Source organism: Stenella coeruleoalba (assembly GCF_951394435.1).
Source record: "Stenella coeruleoalba genome assembly, chromosome: 2".
NCBI lineage: Eukaryota > Metazoa > Chordata > Mammalia > Artiodactyla > Delphinidae > Stenella > Stenella coeruleoalba.
Window position 1 is genome coordinate 129,962,177 of NC_137147.1, and position 19,387 is coordinate 129,981,563.

The 19,387-nt window shown below is 50.9% G+C and overlaps 1 protein-coding gene across 1 annotated transcript in view; it reads left to right on the forward strand.

The window, feature by feature from the left end:
- OTUD7A (OTU deubiquitinase 7A) overlaps nucleotides 1–19,387 on the forward strand; it is a 382,271-nt gene that overhangs the window by 350,939 nt on the left and 11,945 nt on the right. The window contains exons 10-11 of the mRNA XM_079912986.1: nucleotides 6,986–7,113; nucleotides 9,228–9,377. Coding sequence (XP_079769112.1) covers nucleotides 6,986–7,113; nucleotides 9,228–9,377 — 278 coding nt within the window. The remainder of the gene's footprint in view (nucleotides 1–6,985; nucleotides 7,114–9,227; nucleotides 9,378–19,387) is intronic.

Sequence of the window (19,387 nt, forward strand, 5' to 3'; positions counted from 1 at the left end):
CTCACCATTAGATGAGACAGGTTATGGAGGCTGAGAGGCTGTTTGAACAAAGAGAAAAAGAGGCTGAGAGAGGGGGGCCATTTCAAGGACTCTTGGGCAGCCCCCACAGAGTGACTGACACCCCAGGCCCCTATTTCTCTTGTGTGCTGCTCATTTTGTAACTGACTTTCCATAATTTCATTGCTGTGTCTACATAATTTCATAATATGTTTGCTGCCTTTCTATTTTATTGGACTTTTTCAGAAATAACTAAAATCCTAAATGGTTACCTGATGTACAGTCTCAGAGGTATGAACTTAAGTCAGTCTTTTAAGGAAAGGTGAGTGGCATGCCACTGCTGGGAGGTGCCCACCCCGCAGGGTCAGGGCTTGGCCCCTTGTGGAAAAGGAGACTTTCTTACAAATATTCCTCAAGGTGCTGTGACTTTTACCAGTGAACCAAGCAGGAAGAATGTTTGTTCACCTAACGAGTTCTCACATTTGCAAATGTGGAATCCAGGTCAAATTTTTAAAGACATTGCTAATTGAAAATATGATTGAAGCCAAACTCTTCATCTGTCAGGAGCCTTCCCTGACCTTCCTGTATAAAGCAGCCCCTTTTTAACCACAGTGCTTATTAACACCTGACAGTTATTTGTTTGATCATCTGTTAATTGTCTCTACCGCTTAGACCTGCATACATGTGCACACATGCACACACACACACACACACACACACACACACACACACACACACACACCCCTAGCAACAGTGCTATACCCAGAGCAGATACTCAGTAAATATTTGTCACACAAATGACCCCAGCGTATTCATTTTAGGCAGTGAAATGAGTCCTCACCCCCAGGCTACCCTGGCCACAGTTGAGAAGCTCCTGTCAGAGCCCGAGACCCTCTTGGTCCCCTCAAAGTGCCAGGGGTGCCACCCTCCTTCCGTCCTGGATCCCCAGGCCATAGCGTTTAGTAAGGCCCCAGCAGCCTACACTGTGCCTTAGGAAATCTTTTTGAAAAGCTTCCCGTCTGGGCAGACACAGTTCCTGACTGGATACAAAGGCCCACAGCAGGGCACCGGCTGGCCTCAGCCCCTGTGAGCCCCTCAGGCTGACTCTCCAGCCCCGCTCTGCACCTATGTGCCAGCTCATCAAAGATGTCGTCATGGCTCCAAACCCTGCCTGGAAGAAGGGGTCGAGTCCCACCACTGGCAGAAATGCTGCTGTGCATCTGTGAGAGGGGAGGAGACACACATACTATGACGGAGGCCTCTCTGGGATGTACTGTTAGGAAAATCAAGGGTCAGAATAGCCCATGTAGTGCCCTGCCTTTCACCTAGAGGTAGGGGGAGGGTATGCGTATAGAATCTAAATATGCACATACATTCATATTCCTCTATATGTGCGCGTATGCACACACACACAAACACATATGTACTTTTATTTTTAAAATTTTTATTGAAGTATAGTTGATTTACAATGCTGTGTTAGTTTCAGGTGTACAGCAAAGTGATTCAGTTGTATGTATATATATATTCTTTTTCAGATTCTTTTCCATTATAGGTTATTACAAGATATTGAGTATAGTTCCCTGTGCTATACAGTAGGTCCTTATTGCTTATTGATTTTATATATAGTAGCGTGTATATGCTAATTCCAAACTCCGAATTTATCACTCCCCCTTTCCCCCTTTGGTAACCATAAGTTTGTTTTCTATGTCTGTGGATCTGTTTCTGTTTTGTAAATAAGTTCATTTGTATCATTTTATAGATTCCACACATAAGTGATATCATATGATATTTATCTTTCTCTGACTTACTTCACTTAGTATGATAATCTCTAGGTCCATCCATGTGTGCTTATACGTTTGGATGGGAGGGTACACCAGAAACTGATAACTATGTCACCATAGATAATCACCATGGATGACGACTCTACAATTTATCATCCAAATTGGTACATTTGGAGGAGGGAGAGTGGCCACTGGCCATTGGTGACCCACAAAGCAGGACTTTCCTAAGCAAAACAGGAGGTGTGGTCACCTCACCTTGGGGAGGGGGACAGGGGAAGTGTCCTGGGGGGCCTGCACCCAAGCTGCGCCTCTGTGCGGCCGGGTGACTGCCCTTGGGCAAGACCCCACCGGCTGCCCAGACCGGCTTCCTTGTCCATGACATGGGCTCTTGCTGGGGTGGCCTCTAAGGCTGGGACCCTCTCTGCAACCTCCTGGGCCACTGAGCAGAATCACAGTTGACTTTGGCTCTCATGTTCAACACCAAAACAGGAGTGAAGAAAGGTCGCTCTGCTCCAGGCGCGTCTCCATAACCCCCTCCCAGTTGGGCCTATACCCCCATCACTGCTGCCCATGTCTGGCCATGAGGCCTCCAGATGTATGTGGTGAAACTGCATGCTCCAGCCCTAGCACAGATCTGGGATGGATGGACAGACAGACAGGTGGGCAGGTGGATGGGTGGATGGATGGATGGATGGATGGATGGACAAATGGATGGGTGGATGGATAGATAAATGGGTGGGTAGATGGGTAGATAGGTGAATTAATGGACAAATGGATGATTGGATGGATGGATATATGGGTAGATGGATGGATGGATGGGCGAATAGATAGACAAATGGGTGCTTGGATGGATGGATGGACAGGTGAACAGATGGATGGTGGGTGGATGAGTGGATGGAGGGATAAAAGATGGCTGGATGGACAGATGTTACCTGGGGGCCTCTGCAGTGGCTTTCATGGTGCCAGCTTGTAGCAAGTACTCAATAAATATGTGCTGTTTTTTCAGTTTGAAATACAATGGCCCTGCTTTGAGTTTTGCATGAGCAGAAAGCCACGCCACTACAGTGGTGCCTAATAGTCAGACGTTGCGCCGTGGTTGTTGCGGGTCCCCTCTGCGTAGCTGGTCGGGTATTTTTCTCTTGAGTACGCAGGCTGTAAGTCTGTGTTCTGTCTTCTCCATGCTGCTGCTTGTCTCGTTCAGCCATACACCTGCCTGTGAGCACTCACTGTGTGACAGGGGTGAGCGAGCACCCGCTCAGAGCCCTTGACCTCACATACCCGTGGCTGGACAGGATAACTACCCAGGATGTTTGGAAATGTACACCCGAGAGCATTGTGTTAGACTCAGCATGTGTGTATGAATTCAACACACTCCCCTTCCACTTCCCTTCCCTCCCTGAAAAATTCAGTCCTAAATCCATAGGTTCATCAAAGCAAGGTGGGCACCTGCAGTGGGCAGAGTGGTGTTTTGTGGGGCTTTTTACCTTTTAGATTTTTATTAGTAGTTCTCTCTGAAAAATCAAAATAGTTAGCAAATTCCTTTAGATTCATCAAGACTGTATATCCTTTGTATTTAGATCTTTAATGATGTACAACATAATACAAAACAAACCAAAGAGACTGATTTCTATGACTAGGTGCTATTCATTGTGTCATCCTAGAGCAAGGGGCTGGAGGGAGAGGCTGTTCTCCAGGGAGAACTGAGGTGGAGTTAGTGCTGGGTGACTAAATCGCAGCTCTTTCTTCCCCACTTGATGTGCTGGGAAGGGGCCAATGATTTCTTAAACTGACAACTGTTTTCTAGAGCAGGGGGCTCTAAAATCTCGGGTAGCAGAAGACTGTGGTCCAAACGAGGCCAAAAGAAACAGGCTGGGGCAGGGAAGTATGGTAACTGCCTGGCAGAAAAGGCAAACTCAGGGCCCCAAGGGGAAAAGGGCATTCTTTGCACCTCAGAGACATTGCAGAACCAGTGTTAACACTAAGTGACATCGTTAAAAGGGGAAAAAAACAAAACTCTGGAAGAACCTTTCAATTGCACTCAACTTGGATTAGAGGTCAGTCCACCCTTGCAGAGAAGGGAAACATCTAGCCCCAGAGCAGCACTGAGTCTGGCCCTCCCACCTCCTTCTCCCCAACTCCTTTTGGCAGCTGGGCCAGGTTTTGGATGAGGCCATACAGACCCCAGAAAGACCAGAGAAGTCTCTTTGGATGGCCAAGGTGGGAAGGACACTTCTCAGAATACAAATACTTTTACTATGGAAGGAGCCGGGACAGTTCCGGGGGCATGTGCACACCCAAATCTTCCCCACTTTCTCCCCAGCTCAGGACCTAGAGGACACAGAGACCAAGGTCAGGGTGTCAGAGCCAGACAGAGTGAAGAGGGCAACTCAGGGGAAGGGAAGCAGCATTGGTTGGGGGCTGTTTACATACCAGGATCAAATAAGGAAATAGCTTAAGATTGGTAGAAACCAGGTTTCTCACTTTCGGAGAAAGGAGTTACAAGTAGAATGAACTCTGGGGTGTTAGATTGGAACTGGGAGTATCAGGGGACTCAGAGTTTCAGATAGATAGATGATAGGTAGCTAGATAGATAATAGATGGATGGATAGATAGATGACAGATGAAAATGTCTGTGTACACGTGTGGATGTGTACACACACATGCACACACACGTTCCCCAGCTCTACTTACTGAGTCTAGGAGCAATGACATCAGCAATAATCATATTTTGGCTTCTAAACACCATTATCCACTATCTTAAAAAAAAAAAAAAAAAAAAAAAAACAGGAGAAATGGCTGAATCCAGGGCTGAAGCAGAAGAGATACAAGATGAATCTTGCTGACTGAAAAAAAAAATGCACAGCCTAAAAGTTGAGAGTTATGTTTTACTCGATGGACAGAACTGAGGACTTAAGCCTGGGACACAGACTGTCAGGTGGCTCTGAGGGACTGCTCCAAAGAGGTAAGGAGGGGAACCAGGATACACAGGCATTTTCGTAACAAAGACCAGGTGGTCAGAACATCAAAAGATTACTGTTAATTAAAGAAAACCAGACATCTCAAGTTAAGGAATTTAGTACTGTTCTGTGTATGGGAAGATGCAAGAGTCTGGGCTCACTGAAATCATTCCTATCAATATGTACCTCAGCTCTCTGTGGCCAGTATTCTGTGTTTTCTCATCCTGAGTCCTCTCAGTGTGCACCGTTGGGGGTGGCTGCCGCAGCTGACTGCTAGATGTTGAGGGGGGCATCCTGGTTCCATCCTGAGTTCCCTCAGGGCTCACCATTAGGGCACCTGTAGTGGCTGATGGCTGCAACAGCCTTTGTTTACTGAAATGGCAGGCGGCGTTTTTAGTTCACAACCTTGACCATCTTCTTGTGCTGGAAAGCAAGGATGTGCTCTAAACAATGACGGGGGCTGTCACTCAGACACAGATCCCACTTGAACAAGCCCCACTGACCAGGGCGGGTATCTGAGCATCAAAATAATCACATGGATGGATTATAACACAGTGACTCAAATAGAAGCCTGGAATCAGTAAATGTATCAAGGCTTGGTGAGGAGTGGAATATGTCTGTAGATTCCAAGTTCCTCCCCATAAAATGCTTATTAATTACGGAGAGGAAGGGAGCAGCTCTGCAAGGGGGAGCCTGGCTGACGGCCACGAGAGAGATCCACCCAACTGGACACCACGAGAAGGATGCAGTGTAACCCAATCTGCTCTGATTGTGAGGAAACACACACCCAGACCATGCACATTCTACACAATACTGGGCCTGTGGTCTTCAAAACGGCCTAGGTCTTGAACGTCAAGTACCCTGAGGAATGTTCCAGACTGGGGACGGCTAAAGAGACACCGCAGCTGAATGCAGTACACCATCCAGAACTGGGGCAGATGGCACGTGGTGACTGGGGTCTTTCACGGTGACAGATGCATTGTTGCCTTCGTGATTAGACGAATTCCCAGTTCTGATGGTGATGTAGGAGAATATATCTGCAGGAACGTAACCCCACTCACAGGAAGTGCACACGAAGTTCTGCCGGGTGATGGGATTTCAGGTTGGCAATTTACTTTCAAATGGTTCAGAAGGAAAAAAAAGCTACTTATACCCTGCAAATTTTTTGTGAGCTTTTAGGTGCTGCCAATTTTTTTTAAGTCTTAAAATAAGGTATGTTGAGTCACCAGAAGAAGAACAAGAAAAAACTATTGGTACAATAACAACAAAACTCCCCAGGTGATTATGAGGCATCCCCAAGGATTCAGAACCTTTGTTTGAGAAGCCACACAAGCAGTTGGCTGCAGGCTATGTACATAGAACCCTTTCCCCAGGCCACCCCACCCCAGAATTCTCAAGCAGGGCCACACTTGCTAACTCTGCCCCACCTGCTTAGAGACCTCCCTCAGTTAATTCTGGGTGCCCCGCCCCATTCGAGTGCCCAAGAGGCCCCATCAACCTCGGGGCACTGGCCTTCCTCTCTCCATGCTTCTTCGCTTTGGACTGGCCTGGTTGTTGAGAGACATCAAGGCTACATACAGTTCTCTGCCCATGTCCTAGAGTCATGAGTGATGCAGGTTTTGGGGCCCACTCTTCCCCTGAGCCTCGGAGAAGAGCCAGGGGATGGCTGGGGAGGGTCCGAGTGGCCTGGGTTGGGCATTCTGTCACTCCCTCCACTACCACTCAAGGCAGCCTTCTTACCACCATCTTCAGTCGGGGTATCCCCTAGAAAGGCCCACAGATGTTGGTAGCAGTGGACCCACCGGCCCATCAGACGTGCCCAGGCATACCTGACCCCCTGAGGGTAAAGCTTCAGCCTAAGCTGCTGGTTGTGAGCATGAACCCAAGGGGGATCCTCCATGCCTCTTGCCCCAACTGCATCCCCGTCAACCCGCCCAGAGAACCAGCCCCCATGTTGTCACACACTCTGGGCGCCTCTGCCCCCAGGGAGACTGCATCTTAAAGGGAGCTGGCTGCCCACGTTGCCAGGTTCTCTGCTTCGGCTTCTCTCCTGAGACCACCCACCCCAGGGTCAGGTGGAGAGCTGGGTTCAGTGTGCTTGCCAACATCGAGTGGCGTGGAGGGGGGCCGTGGCCTCAGCTGGCCGCGACAGCCAGGGTCCACGCAGGGAAGGGCCACAGGGAGGTGTTTTGTCCTCCACTCCCTGTCCCGACTCGCTCCAGTGACAGGCTTGCTTCACTGTGTCCCCAGCATGGACAACGCCGAGGACCCTGTGTACGAGAGTCTGGAGGAGTTCCACGTTTTCGTCCTTGCCCACATATTAAGGAGGCCCATCGTCGTTGTAGCAGATACGATGCTGAGGGACTCAGGCGGGGAAGGTAAGTTTACTCATAATGAAACAGATGTATTTTATTCATCACCCAGAAAGCGTAACATCCCGAGTAAGGAAGGGACAGTCCAACATAATGGCTGAGCCTCCAGAAGGACACAGAGCCTTACTCTGCCTGGACAAAGGTCTTATTTCTCCTCGTTTCTCCTCGACTCCACATGTTTCTGGCTCCTCCCAGTAGAGAAGGGATTACTCTTTTTTATTTGTTTAATATTTTTTTTTGGCCGTGCCACACGGCTTGTGGGATCTTAGTTCCCCGACGAGGGATTGGACCCGGGCCCTCAGCAGCGAAAGTGCAGAGTCCTAACCCCTGGACAGCCAGGGAATTCCCAGGAGAGATTACTCTTGGCCGTCCATCCACCCTGTGTGTCCACGGCAGGAGAAATGTGGCTGAGTGGGGGTGGGGATGAACCCCGAGGGGCTCCGGGCCCCACCCATTGCCCACACCATCCAGCAGTGCCGGCCTCATCCCAGGGCCACTTGGCCACTCAGCCACTCCAGTCCCTTCCTGCTCCTCGCATGTGTCTTAAAGAAGAAACAAGGAAGGCAGAAAATGCAAAGTCGTCCGCAAGGCTGTGATGGGACCAGGGCTGGGGGAGAAGGAGGAAGGGATGGAGGACTTCCCAAGGCCGGTACCCACTGCACTGCCAATCATGTGCACCCTCTCCCTCGGCCAGGCCACTACCTCCCAGGGTAGACATTGCCTCCCGCTTTACAGACGAGGAGCCCGACGCTCAGAGAGGCCACATAATGTGCCCCCGCCTTCAGCTGAGGCCTTGAGGAAGCAGGGTCGACCCAGGCAGGGAGGGCTCCACGTGTGTCCTCCCTCTAGCCTTTCTGCTGGAGCCCACAGGGCACCATGCTCTCTGAAAAGGAGGGACACAGGAGGGGCCAGGATGGTGGATGGACCAGGAAGGTCACCCTAGTGTAAGTGTCCTGCCTCTCGTGGCTGTGGTTACCACAGAAAGCAGGGAGCTGGGAGTACCTTGGTCACTCCCAGTGACACAGGCCTGCCGGGGTCTGCAGCTCTCTGGGTGCAGAGCCCGGCCTCCCATCGGGGTCCCTGTACTCATCAGATCCCACAGAGCTGGGTCCACACTTCCTTCCTTTGCACCTGTCCTGGAGGGTGCAGCCCTCTCAAAGGCGGACCCACCCTGCCTCTCAGCAGAGAGGGAGGCAGAACCATGGTCACTGATATAGACAAAGCAAGGATGGGGAGGATTCCTGAGCTCATCAAAGACATCCCTGATGTCGACTGTCTTTTCCTTCCACAGAAGGGCAGTGAGTCACTGAGTCTGAGGCCAAGAGGCAAGGTTCTTTGTAATTAAAAAACAGATGCCATGTCAGGGCAGGTATTTCCAGTAGTTATGTATTTCAGTGAGGATTTAGGCTTTTTCCCCCTTTTGGTAAGGAAATGAACAAGACTGTGTCCCAGTTGCTAAAGGAGCTGATCCCCGTCCCTCATTTCCCATCTGACTCACGACTTGGGCCTGGAGTGCTCTCACTGAGCTTCTCAAAACCTAGAACAAATAAGCTCTCAAGCAGCACATACGTTGTTCTGTGTGCAGATGCTTTTGTGAACACAGGAGAGGAATAAGTACGTTCAGGAAAACACGGGTTTCTAGGTGGCCATCAGCACACGTCCTGGCTGACCATCTGGGGTGGGCGTTTTGATCACCTTGGCCGGACTCAGGGCAGCAGGCAGGCCCGGCAGGTCACAGCAGAATCCCCTCAGCCCTGCTTGTTCCTAGGGTGCAGCTTGACAGGGCGCAGGGACAAACGAGCCAGGAGGACTCTGCCCAAGGAGGCAGGTGGAGCAGGGTGCCCTGGTCAGGTACAGGACTTGGGGTCTAATGGGCCTGGCCCCTGCGAGCCTGGGCTTCCCTATCCATCGGTGGCAAGCATCACCTAGCTCTCAGGGAGCTCCTGCCAGGTGGGTGGAGGCCCCTCTGCTGTGGAGTAGGTGACAGATGACAACACCCGGGGCTGCAGCCTGAGCCTGCCCTCCCTTCCCTCCGCCCTGTCACCTCCCCCAGGATGGTGAGGGATGCTGTCCACGCCCCCTCCAGATCCACATGCCCTCACCCTTGTTTGTGTCTGCAGCATTTGCTCCAATCCCCTTCGGAGGGATTTACCTGCCCTTGGAGGTGCCTCCCAACAGATGCCACTGCTCACCTCTGGTTCTTGCCTACGACCAAGCGCATTTCTCTGCCCTTGTGTCCATGGAGCAGAGAGACCAGCAGAGAGAACAAGGTACACCCGCCGCCACCTAACAGTGCAAGATGGGGAAGGGGTGGGCCGGGAGGGGCAGGAGGTGGAATATGGAGACCTCCCTGGGAAGCGCACTCAGCAATGATAGGTTTTGCCTAAAACTACCATATGCATGCAAAAAAATATCATTGAAAATAATGCCATTTGCAGCATCATGGATGGAATGGACTTAGATTATCATTATCATAGATTATCATACTAAGAAACTTAGATTATTATAGTAAGTGATGTCAGACAAAGACAAATATCATACGATATCACTTATATGTGGAATCTAAAAAAAATGATACAACTGAACTTATTTACAAAACAGAAACAGACTCAGACAGAAAACAAACTTATGGTCACCAAAGGGGAAAGGGGAGGAGGGAAAAATTAGGAGTTTGGGATTAACATATACACACTATTATATATAAAATAGATGAATAACAAGAAACTACTATATACCACTATACTCAATATTTTCTAATAACCTCTAAGGAAAAAGAATCTGAAAAAGAATATATATGTATAACTGAATCACTTTGCCTGTACACCTGAAACTAACACAACATTGTAAATCAACTATGCTTCAGTTTTTAAAAAAAGAAAATAATGCCACAGTCAACTTTTAATTTAAATTATGAAGCAAATTAATAATCAAGCCACCCTTAAATAACTTTCACTGTGGTTCCCTTTCACATGTACGCATATACTATATGGATGTAATTAATCTCAGATGTAATTTTTTTTCTTTTTTTTTTGCGGTACGCGGGCCTCTCTCACTGTTGTGGCCTCTCCTGTTGCGGAGCACAGGCTGCAGACGCGCAGGCTCAGTGGCCATGGCTCATGGGCTCAGCCGCTCCACGGCATGTGGGATCTTCCCGGACCGGGGCACGAACCTGTGTCCCCTGCATCAGCAGGAGAACTCTCAACCACTGTGCCACTGGGGAAGCCCTCAGATGTAATTTTTAAAAGCCCGTCTACTTTGTTAGACCAACCAGACGATCAAAATATTAAAACTCTGGACTAGTAATAAACTTACACTTAATAAACAAATAAATAATTAATTAATTAAAAGCCCGTCTAGTGCAGAGAGTCAGCAAATTACAGCCCACTGCCTGTTTGTAAATAAAGTTTTATCGGAACACAGCCACACTTGTTCAAAGACGTATTGTCTGTGGCTACTGCTTTTGTGCCCTAACAGCAGAGTTGAGAAGCAACCCCAGAGGCTGTGTGGCCTGCAAAGACTAAAATATTTACTAATGAGCGCTTTACGGAAAATGTTTGCCAGCCTCTGCTCTAAAGTAAGCTTTTGAATCAAAAGATGGATTCTTCCATTCAAATCATTACATGGGAGTTTCCTGCCAGGAGCCATTTCAGTGCTGCAGAGAGGCTTGCCGGGCTGGGCCCACAGGCTGTGCACTGCACAACTCCAACCACCAGTCACATAGACTCATGTGGGGCCTGTCTTCAGTCAATGCATTATGGGTCTGCTGTGGAAATGGCGGGATTTTGTTTGGAATGTTAACTGCTGACGGATGTGTGACTAACTGAGCAAATAGAGGGAAACTCTTCCTTTTTCACTTCTGTGTCTGGTTAGACAGAGAACTCCCAGGATACTAAAAGAAGGAAAGACTGACCAGTTTCAGGGTCCCTGCCATAGGATGTGGTCCCAGGAAATCCATGGTGGCTCATCCTGTGGTGATGTGAGTCCAGAAGGAGAGGGAGCAGGGCTGCCACTGGCTGTAAGGGGACTATCACGTCCTTTTCCTGCGCTAGTTACAGACATCTCACTTTAGCCATAGGAAGACATGTTTCGTCATTAAGGCCTAGGTGCCATTTGCCTTTTCTGTTGTCTCTCTGCGTGTTGGCCAGTGAGAGCTGGCACCTCCCTCATGGCTTCCAGCTCTTCTCAAAGCTCACCGTGGCTCTGGAGAGACGGGAGGGCCCTTTCTCTGCAGCCTCACCCTATCAGCAAGTGATTGAAAAGACCAAAAGCCTTTCATTTAGAAGCCAGATGTTGGCCATGAATATTAAGAAGAAACTTAATCAGGATAGTAGGTCAGAGGCTCCTAACTGGGCAACTCAGGACTTTGACTTCTATAGAAGAACTGTACAGAAAAAAATGAAAAAAAACTCTAAAAGAAAGGTGAAATAATAAATCCATGATTTAAAGGTGAAACATTTTAGAAACAATTAACATATCGAGTATAAATTTTGGAGAATTTGAATAAAATTGGCTGTGTTTCATTTAGAAAATTTTAAAAAGAGGGCCCTTCTCAGGACCAGGGATCCAGGCCAGGTGCGGGGCCTCTCATCCAGTCTCCCAGAGACTCTGTGGTCAGGGAGAGATCAAAGTCCCAGGGCTGGCATCTCCAGTTGCTGAGCAGGGCCTTCAGAGCCCGGCTCCCTCCTCACAGAGGCACTGAGCTTTCTTTCAGGCCTTCCAGATACTGCTTATGGATGCTTTCAAGGCCAATATGAAGGTGCTCTTCAATAAAAGGACAAATGTGGAGGGGTTACCGCCGAGCAAGGGAGCGTTGCAGAGGTGCAGGTGGTTTCACCTCTAAAGACTTTTTTTCCCATAAGTGGATTCTGGTCCCAGTGTGGGTTCTGAGCAGCTGTGTCGTGGGCTCCTGCAGCTCCGCCTGCTGGCTTGCTCCTAATAGCAGTGTGGTCCCTGCCTCCACAGCCCTCACGTGACCAATGTGCAGGGCTGCACGTTGACCCATTCAGTCCTCACGACCATCGCACAAGCAGAAGCAAAGCACATGTAAGCGGCTCCCACTGGCTGGGTAACCTCTGTGCTACATGTCAGGCCCTCACACATTGGGAAAGGATACAGATGCTCTGCAGACTTTGGGGCTTTAAGTACTGCTACCGACACATCCCCTGTGCCACCCTCACTGAGCTGGTGGGTGCTGGTAGGCGCAATCCTGCTTCCTGCTCCTCCCACTGGCCTGAAGTCCAGTGGTCCTGCATGCAGTATTTGTTTGGGGGGCCGAGGGCCCATTCAGTGAAGCACCTGTTGCATCCAGGTTTGGGGACCCAAAGATGACAGTGTCCTTGCCTTGGGGCCCTTACCACCTTGTAGGGGAGACAGGCACCCCCATCAAGCCACATACTACACAAGGCAGGATGTTTCCCGAGCAGTCACGAGCTCCATTCAGCAGGGGAGCAATTACTCTAATTGGGAAGAACAGACAGATAGACCTGAGCAGAAGTGCTGGGCTGATGCAGGGATGTTGCTGGTGGTGGCTGGCATGTTGCTGGTGTGGCCCAGCAAGCACATGTCATAGGAGCGTGATGGTGTTGGGCCTGGGTGCTGCCGTATCCTCACCGCGTTGCCCGAGGGGCGCCATGTGCCCTCCCAGCCTGTCCCCTTATCTGTTGCCGGTACAATAACACCCATCTCCCTGGAAATGAAAGCTTTCTCCTCCCCTTCCTCACCCTCATTCCCTCCCCCCTCCCCTGTCCTCTGCCCTTCCTCTTCCTTTCCGCCCACTCTCCCATTTGGTCTCTTTTCATTTGACACATGTAAGGACATCACCACTTAATTATGAAGTGACCACCATGGTCACTTCCACACACTGAAGTCCTCAGTCACCCCTGGGAATGACATTGCCTGTCCCAAAGCCAGGCCTGTCCCCTGATCCTTAAATGTTGCTTCTAAGATAAACCTAAAGGCCTTGACTTGCTCCCTTCCTGGCCACCATTAGTGCCCAGCATCTCCCTGAAAGGACCTGCCATGGGCAGGAGGAACAGAGCAGACATTGTCCGGGGAGCCATCACCAGAGGAAGCCTACCCCAGGGTTCCTGTGGGGCACTGTCCTACCTTCCAGCCCGACGGTAGAGGCTGTCGGGGGCTTTCTGCAAATACCAGATCCTAGCAATTCTGCCATTGTTACCCAGTGGTTGAGGATGGTGGGGAGAAGCTGAGAAGACGTCAGGAACCTGCTCAGGGAACAGACTCAGTCTCTCTTCTCAGCCTTTATGATGCCAAGAAAATGGAAGCAACCACAGAAGGCCATGATATTAGCCCCCAAAAGAAGATAGTTCAGAATAGCATTGGGATGCAAGGGGCTCAAAGGAGAAAATGGCTGCTGCAGCTGCTTCTCTAACAGGGAGTCCTGAGGTAGGTGGTCCAGGGCTGGTGCATCAGCTCTAGGCATTCTCAGGTACTCAGGCTCCAGCCTCTCCCTGCTCCACCATCCTTATTGTGTGGTTTCAGCCTTATGGTCATAGAATAGGTGCTGCAGCTCCAGGCATCACATCCATATTCCAGGCTGGACCAAATGCCTCTCTTCTTGAAACTTTGTCATTTCAGTTGGGAAGAACACCTTCCCTCGACACGTGCTGGCATCTTACTAAGGCTGAGCTCTATACTTGCAGTTTCCCGGCTTCAGAGCAGCCTGAGAAATGAGTGCAGCGGAGGAAGAAGGGGGTGAGGTGATGGGTGGGGGTTCAGTGAGCCAGCTCTGAATCAGGGAGAGGATGTGATGTTTCCAGGCAGTTCCATCTGGACTCTCCTCTTTATTTCACCAGCAATGACCACTCATCTGGGGAAGAGCAAAAGTGCAAAAATGAGTTCTTTACCAACTTGGGTCCTCATCTGGAAATAAACCACGTTAGCTGTTAGGTTCTTAATTCCCTAAAAAGCGGTGGTGCGTGAGGCTGTCAGTGCTGTGCTCCTTAGGAGAAAATCCATTCTCTTTCAACGCAGAGAGAGAAGCAGCCTTGCTCCCAGGGCCGCTGTGTACCGCCCGTGGATGTCAGGTTCCGGGCTGCCTGGGTGAGGGTGGCGCATGCGTCTGGCGGTCCTGGCCGTGGCCACGCCCCCACAGGAGGAAGAGCCGGGGCGGGGGCGGTCCTGCTGAGAGACAGACCTGGCGCCACGCGGCTGACTTGATGGCACGCTGCTGTCCCCCCCCCATCTAAATGCCACCAGGAAGTTTCATGCCCAGAGGCTTTCTCTCCTAGAGCCCTGGTTCTGTGCCAGAACCCCCCCACCCCAAAGCTGGCAGGAGCCTTCTGACCCCGCTGAACTGAGACCTCGGCCTGGCCCGGGGCTTTTCACTCCGCCTTCCAGAAAGTCTCCAGCTCTGTGCCTTCAAGCTGCGTTGCACTCTGCCCCCAGGGAGCCTCCCAGGAAGCTCTTTACAGACACTAAGGTCACCACCCCCATAGCATCCTTGCCTACGAGGACCAAGGATGCTCAGTGAGAGGAAAGATAGTGGGAAACCATCCTCTTCCTTCCTGCCCTTCCCTGCCGTGCGGGGCTTCCGTCCGTTCACAGGGTTTCCTGGTTGCAGGTTAGAGCCCCTTCGACCGCAGGTCACCAAAACCCGACATGGCTCAGACAGGAAGAGGGCTGGTTGTCACACACACCACACTCTCAACATTGTGGGGCAGGCAGGCCCCCCGGGGCAGGTGGGGCGTTTCAGGAATGTTGGAGATGACCAGGCCCCTCCATCCTGCCTGCAGCCTCCTCACCTTCTGTTCCAGGCAAGTCCCTGCCGCCATCCCCTGCTGCAAGCAGGTCCTGTTCGCCCCCAAACTCCGGTGTCTAAGAGCATGGCCAGATCTGGGGCAGGAAGTATGCACAAAGATCCTATCGCATCTTGTCCTGGAAGAAACAAGGCATCTTCAAAGACCGCGAGGGTAGTGTCAGAAGGGCTTCTGGGCTGATGGACGAGGCTCCTACAGGACGAGAGGGACAGTGAGGACCACCACTGGAAAGAGTAGAAACATGATGAAGTTGCTTCGGTCCAGGAATTCATGATGATGCTCGGGGAAAGCCTCCCTCATCAGCTCTCCAGGAAGCTCAGGTCCACCACCTTGGAAACATAAAAAGCAGGAAAGTATCAGGCGAGATCCTGTGTTTCCTTGGTGAACTAGTGACGGGACCTTCCTCTGAGTTCAGGTACCCTGGCTTGTCATGAAGGGAGAGGTGTTGGTAAGGGCTGAATTCATGTGTTGAAGAGCTAACCCCCAGGCCTCAGGCTGCGACTATTTGGAGATGGGGTCTTCAGAGGAGTAATTAAAATACAGTGAGGTGATCAGGGTGGACCCTCATCCACTGTGACTGGTGGTCTTATAAGAAGAGGAGGTTAGGACACAGACACACAGAGAGAGGAGATTGCAGGAGGACACAGAGAAGACAGTCACCTGCAAGCCAAGGAGAGAGGCCTCAAAAAGAAACAACTCTGCTGACACCTTGTCCTTGGACTTCCAGCCTCCAGACTGTGAGAGAATAAATGTCTGCTCTTTAAGCCCCTCTGTGTTCCACTGTTATGGCCACCCGAGCAAACCAGTTCAGACAGAATGAGAATACCAGGTTATTCAAGCCCATGGGAATGAATGAGAAACTGCCATGTTTCTCATTATTTCTGGCTCAGTTCATCACTGTCACCTTCTTGTCACCCAGCGGATGCTGCGTTCAGATCCATCAGGGGCCTGGTCAGAGTGTGTGAGCTCCCCACCCCTCAGCAGCTCATGCGTGGGGGTCCTGGGACCTGTTGTAGCTGGTGGCGGACTTTTTACAAAGTAATATTCTGCAAGCTCTGTAGATCCAGGTCCCAGCAGATGTTTGGAACGAGACTAGTCTCTCGACTCCTCTCCAGGGGAAGGGGTGGTCCCACTGGGAGGCCCAGCAGAACAAAGAGCAGGCCCACTGTATGCATGGTCGAGAGCCCCCAAAACCTGCCGTGGGCGCCAGCTGCTCTGAGAGCAAGGTCTGGTTCTGGGGATGAGCAGCTGGCCGTGGTCCAGGGGACAGGCTGTGGGCGGGCTCCAGCTCTCTTGTGTACAGCCGCACGGGCCTGAGCCACGGGGAGGTTCATTCAACAATTGTTCAGTGTGACAGCACACTTGTGACAGTGACAGTACCAGACAGCCCACACCTGGCATGGTAAGAGCTTGGAGTTGAATTCCTTCCATCCCGGGGTCAGCCAGGCCTCAGGCATGGGTCTGAGCAGAGCTGAGCCTCACCAGGTGAGCTGGGCCCCAGAGACAGCTCATAAGTGGCCATAACAAGCTCCACTACCAGGTGCCGCAAACTCAGGGGCTGGTGTCCTCAGATTGGAGGCCTTAGGAAGGAGGGCCGGGGGGCGCTGGGGCTCTTTGTCATGCACCTGCTGGCCCCATCGGTTCTCTTGCCTGCAGCCCTCCTTCAGTATGGCAGACAAAAAAACAGAGTCCCAGCCTGTGCCCTCAGCTCGGCTAGGAGAGGGACTAAGAAAGCACAGTAACACCAGTTTCTAGGATGGAACCGGGCATTATTCTCTGAAGCCATGATAAGAGACTCTCAGACCACAGCTGGGCCCAGGCTCAGGACCGAGCCACCAGGCCTGTGGTCTTGGAGCCTGGGGAGGAGGCAAAGGTGTAGGACACAGAGCATCAAGGTCCAGGGCACCTGCTGGTCCCCCACTGCCGAGCAGAGCTGTCACCCTGCCCCAAGCAAAGGACACCTTGTGGAGGGCGCCCCCCCACCCCGGACCTCCCAGCACCCTGGGATGGAGGCTGACAGGTACAGTCATCACAGGCCCAGAGAGAGCAGCTGTCTTGTTCTTGCATCTGAGGAACGATGTTCTGGGAGCCTGAGAATGAGACGAAACGTGTTGTAGGATGTGACATGGGACTGCCTTCTTCCCGCCACTCCCTTCCTTCTGCTTGGCCCAGTGCGTCTCATCTGAATGTGTCCAAGCTCCTGGCGGCTTAAAAATTCCATGAGGTGTCCTTTAAACCTCTCGTCCTTCCCTGTGTTGAAACTATGTTGGGAAAGAATCCACTGCTCCCTTACAGCTCTCTCTGCCTCCCCCGCCGCCCCGCCCCTGCCGCTGCTGAGGTTGGCCGGCTTCTAGGAAGAACCCCGCTGTGTCCTGCAGGCTGGGGTTCCCGTGGGGAGAAGGCAGGGCTTGCTTGCAGTGGGCAAGCTTGGGCTGGAGGGATTGGTCAGGTGTGGGCAAGCTGAGTGGGCAAGGCTTTGCCAGCGCATTTTGGGACTTTTTGTAAATAACAGTTACCCGTACTTTCGTGGTAACTTCCACAGATGATTGATGGTCCCCTGCTTTCTCCATGGGGAGGATGTTAGTCCTTTGCCCCCAGGACACCTGCACCCTAGTTCTGCAGCTTGCAGGAAGGATCCTCCCATGCCCACAGCATGGTGCCCGTGGCCTCCCTGTGCCACGTCCTCAGATGGCTCTGCAAAACTCAGACCTGGGCTGAGTCTGCACCCCACCGTCACGCCAGTACTTGCAGGCACTTCCTGTGTGCAGGCCTGGTCTAGGTCCTTTCCAAGGGCAACACTTGACCCTCTGCATGTTCTGTGCCCACCTGACAGAGGAGGACACTGAGGAAGCAGGGCCATCCCCAGGGAATGGTCACAGCCGGTGAAGGGTCACTAGGGCAGGTTAGTAGGGTGGATGGTACGACTTCCAAAAAGCAGACTTGGCCAAACAGGGTGATAATCAGGGAACAGGCATCTCCCAGAGACAAGGTCCGGGAAGTGGTACCCAAGCCAAAGTTTGCTTGGGATATAAAGGCAACTCACACCTGGTGACTTAGGGACCTTCAGGATGGGAGAAGGTGGGGGAGGGGTGCCTCGCTTCCTGGGAGATGTTAATACCATCTGTTTCTATTCTTTTTAAATAAATAAATATATATATATAGTAATTATTTCAATAGTTTTTCCTCCTAAATGCAAACAGCCTGAGAGCCTCTGGGGCACATCCAGGGGCCACATGGGGGTCAGGGTGCCCTCACGGTGTCCCTGTGCCTTCCCTAGGGGTTCCCGCTCAGGTGACCCAGAGAGCTGCGTTCTGCAGCCTCTAAGGAGCCAGACGGAGGAGGGGATGCTGATGTGAACAAGGGGCTTGGACAGTGATGCCCACGTAGCTGTCAGACAGCTCTGAAGGCTGCGACTGACATCCATGGATGATCACACCAGAGTTTGTAGTTTATTTACTGGAAACAGACTCAACACACCCAAAATGTGATATTTGGGAAAAAAAAAAAAGTTTTTGCAAGAGCAGCCTGAAACTTTATCTCTTGCCACTTAGAAACAACACCCCACGTTTACAAAACTGAGCAATTTGGGAATTTTGTGGAGCCAAACAGAATAACCCCACACACAGGACATGAACTCTGTCTTCAATCTGTATTTTATGCACAGCTCATAGTTAAATTAAATGCCAATCTATATTTTATGATTTCTCGAACCATATATAATGTGACATTTCATTTCCAGTCTATTTGACGACAAACTGTGCTCTTTCTTACAGGATTGATTTATAATAAACAGCACCTGTCTCCTATTAAGTAGAAATTGGTCTTAGGCTATGAATATTATTAAATATTCCATTTAAATGGATTTTATAATATAATTTTGTTAATATAGCCATCTAAAATAAAGTGATTTTTACTTAAAAATCACTTCTTCATCATATTCTAATCAAACTGGCCCATCTGTGGACCTGTCTGAATACAACAATGGGAGGAATTTCGTACCAACCCACCTGTTACTGGACATTATAAGAATCAGATGAACTCATGGTAGCAAGAAGGCTTGTAGAAACCAGAAAGTGCCTAAAAAATGCAAATTCCCTGCATTGTCTTTGCAATCAGCCTCCTTCCTCTTCAGCCACCTTCTAGGCTTGCAGTTTGCCACTAAAAGACACACTCGGCCTGGGCGTGCAGAGCCAACTTGCCTCCCCGCGTGGTCTGCAGGCAGCCTTGCTGAACCGCTCGCCCCGTTCCTTTGCTGCTCCTGCTGTAGCCTCGAGCATGGCCCCTGGAGGCCTGGGCCACACCTGCAAAGGCCCCTCACTGTTGGAGAAGAGGAAGAGTCTCTGGGGGCATCCAAACTCTTAGCTCAGACCCTGCACCCCAGGGCCCAGGGACCAGACGAGGGGTGTCATCTTTGACATTGTTGGTTCTTGACCCAAGAATATCTCGAAGGGCCCCTACGTGACCAGGAGCCATGTGTGGAACTTCAAGGCCGTGAGCTCTGT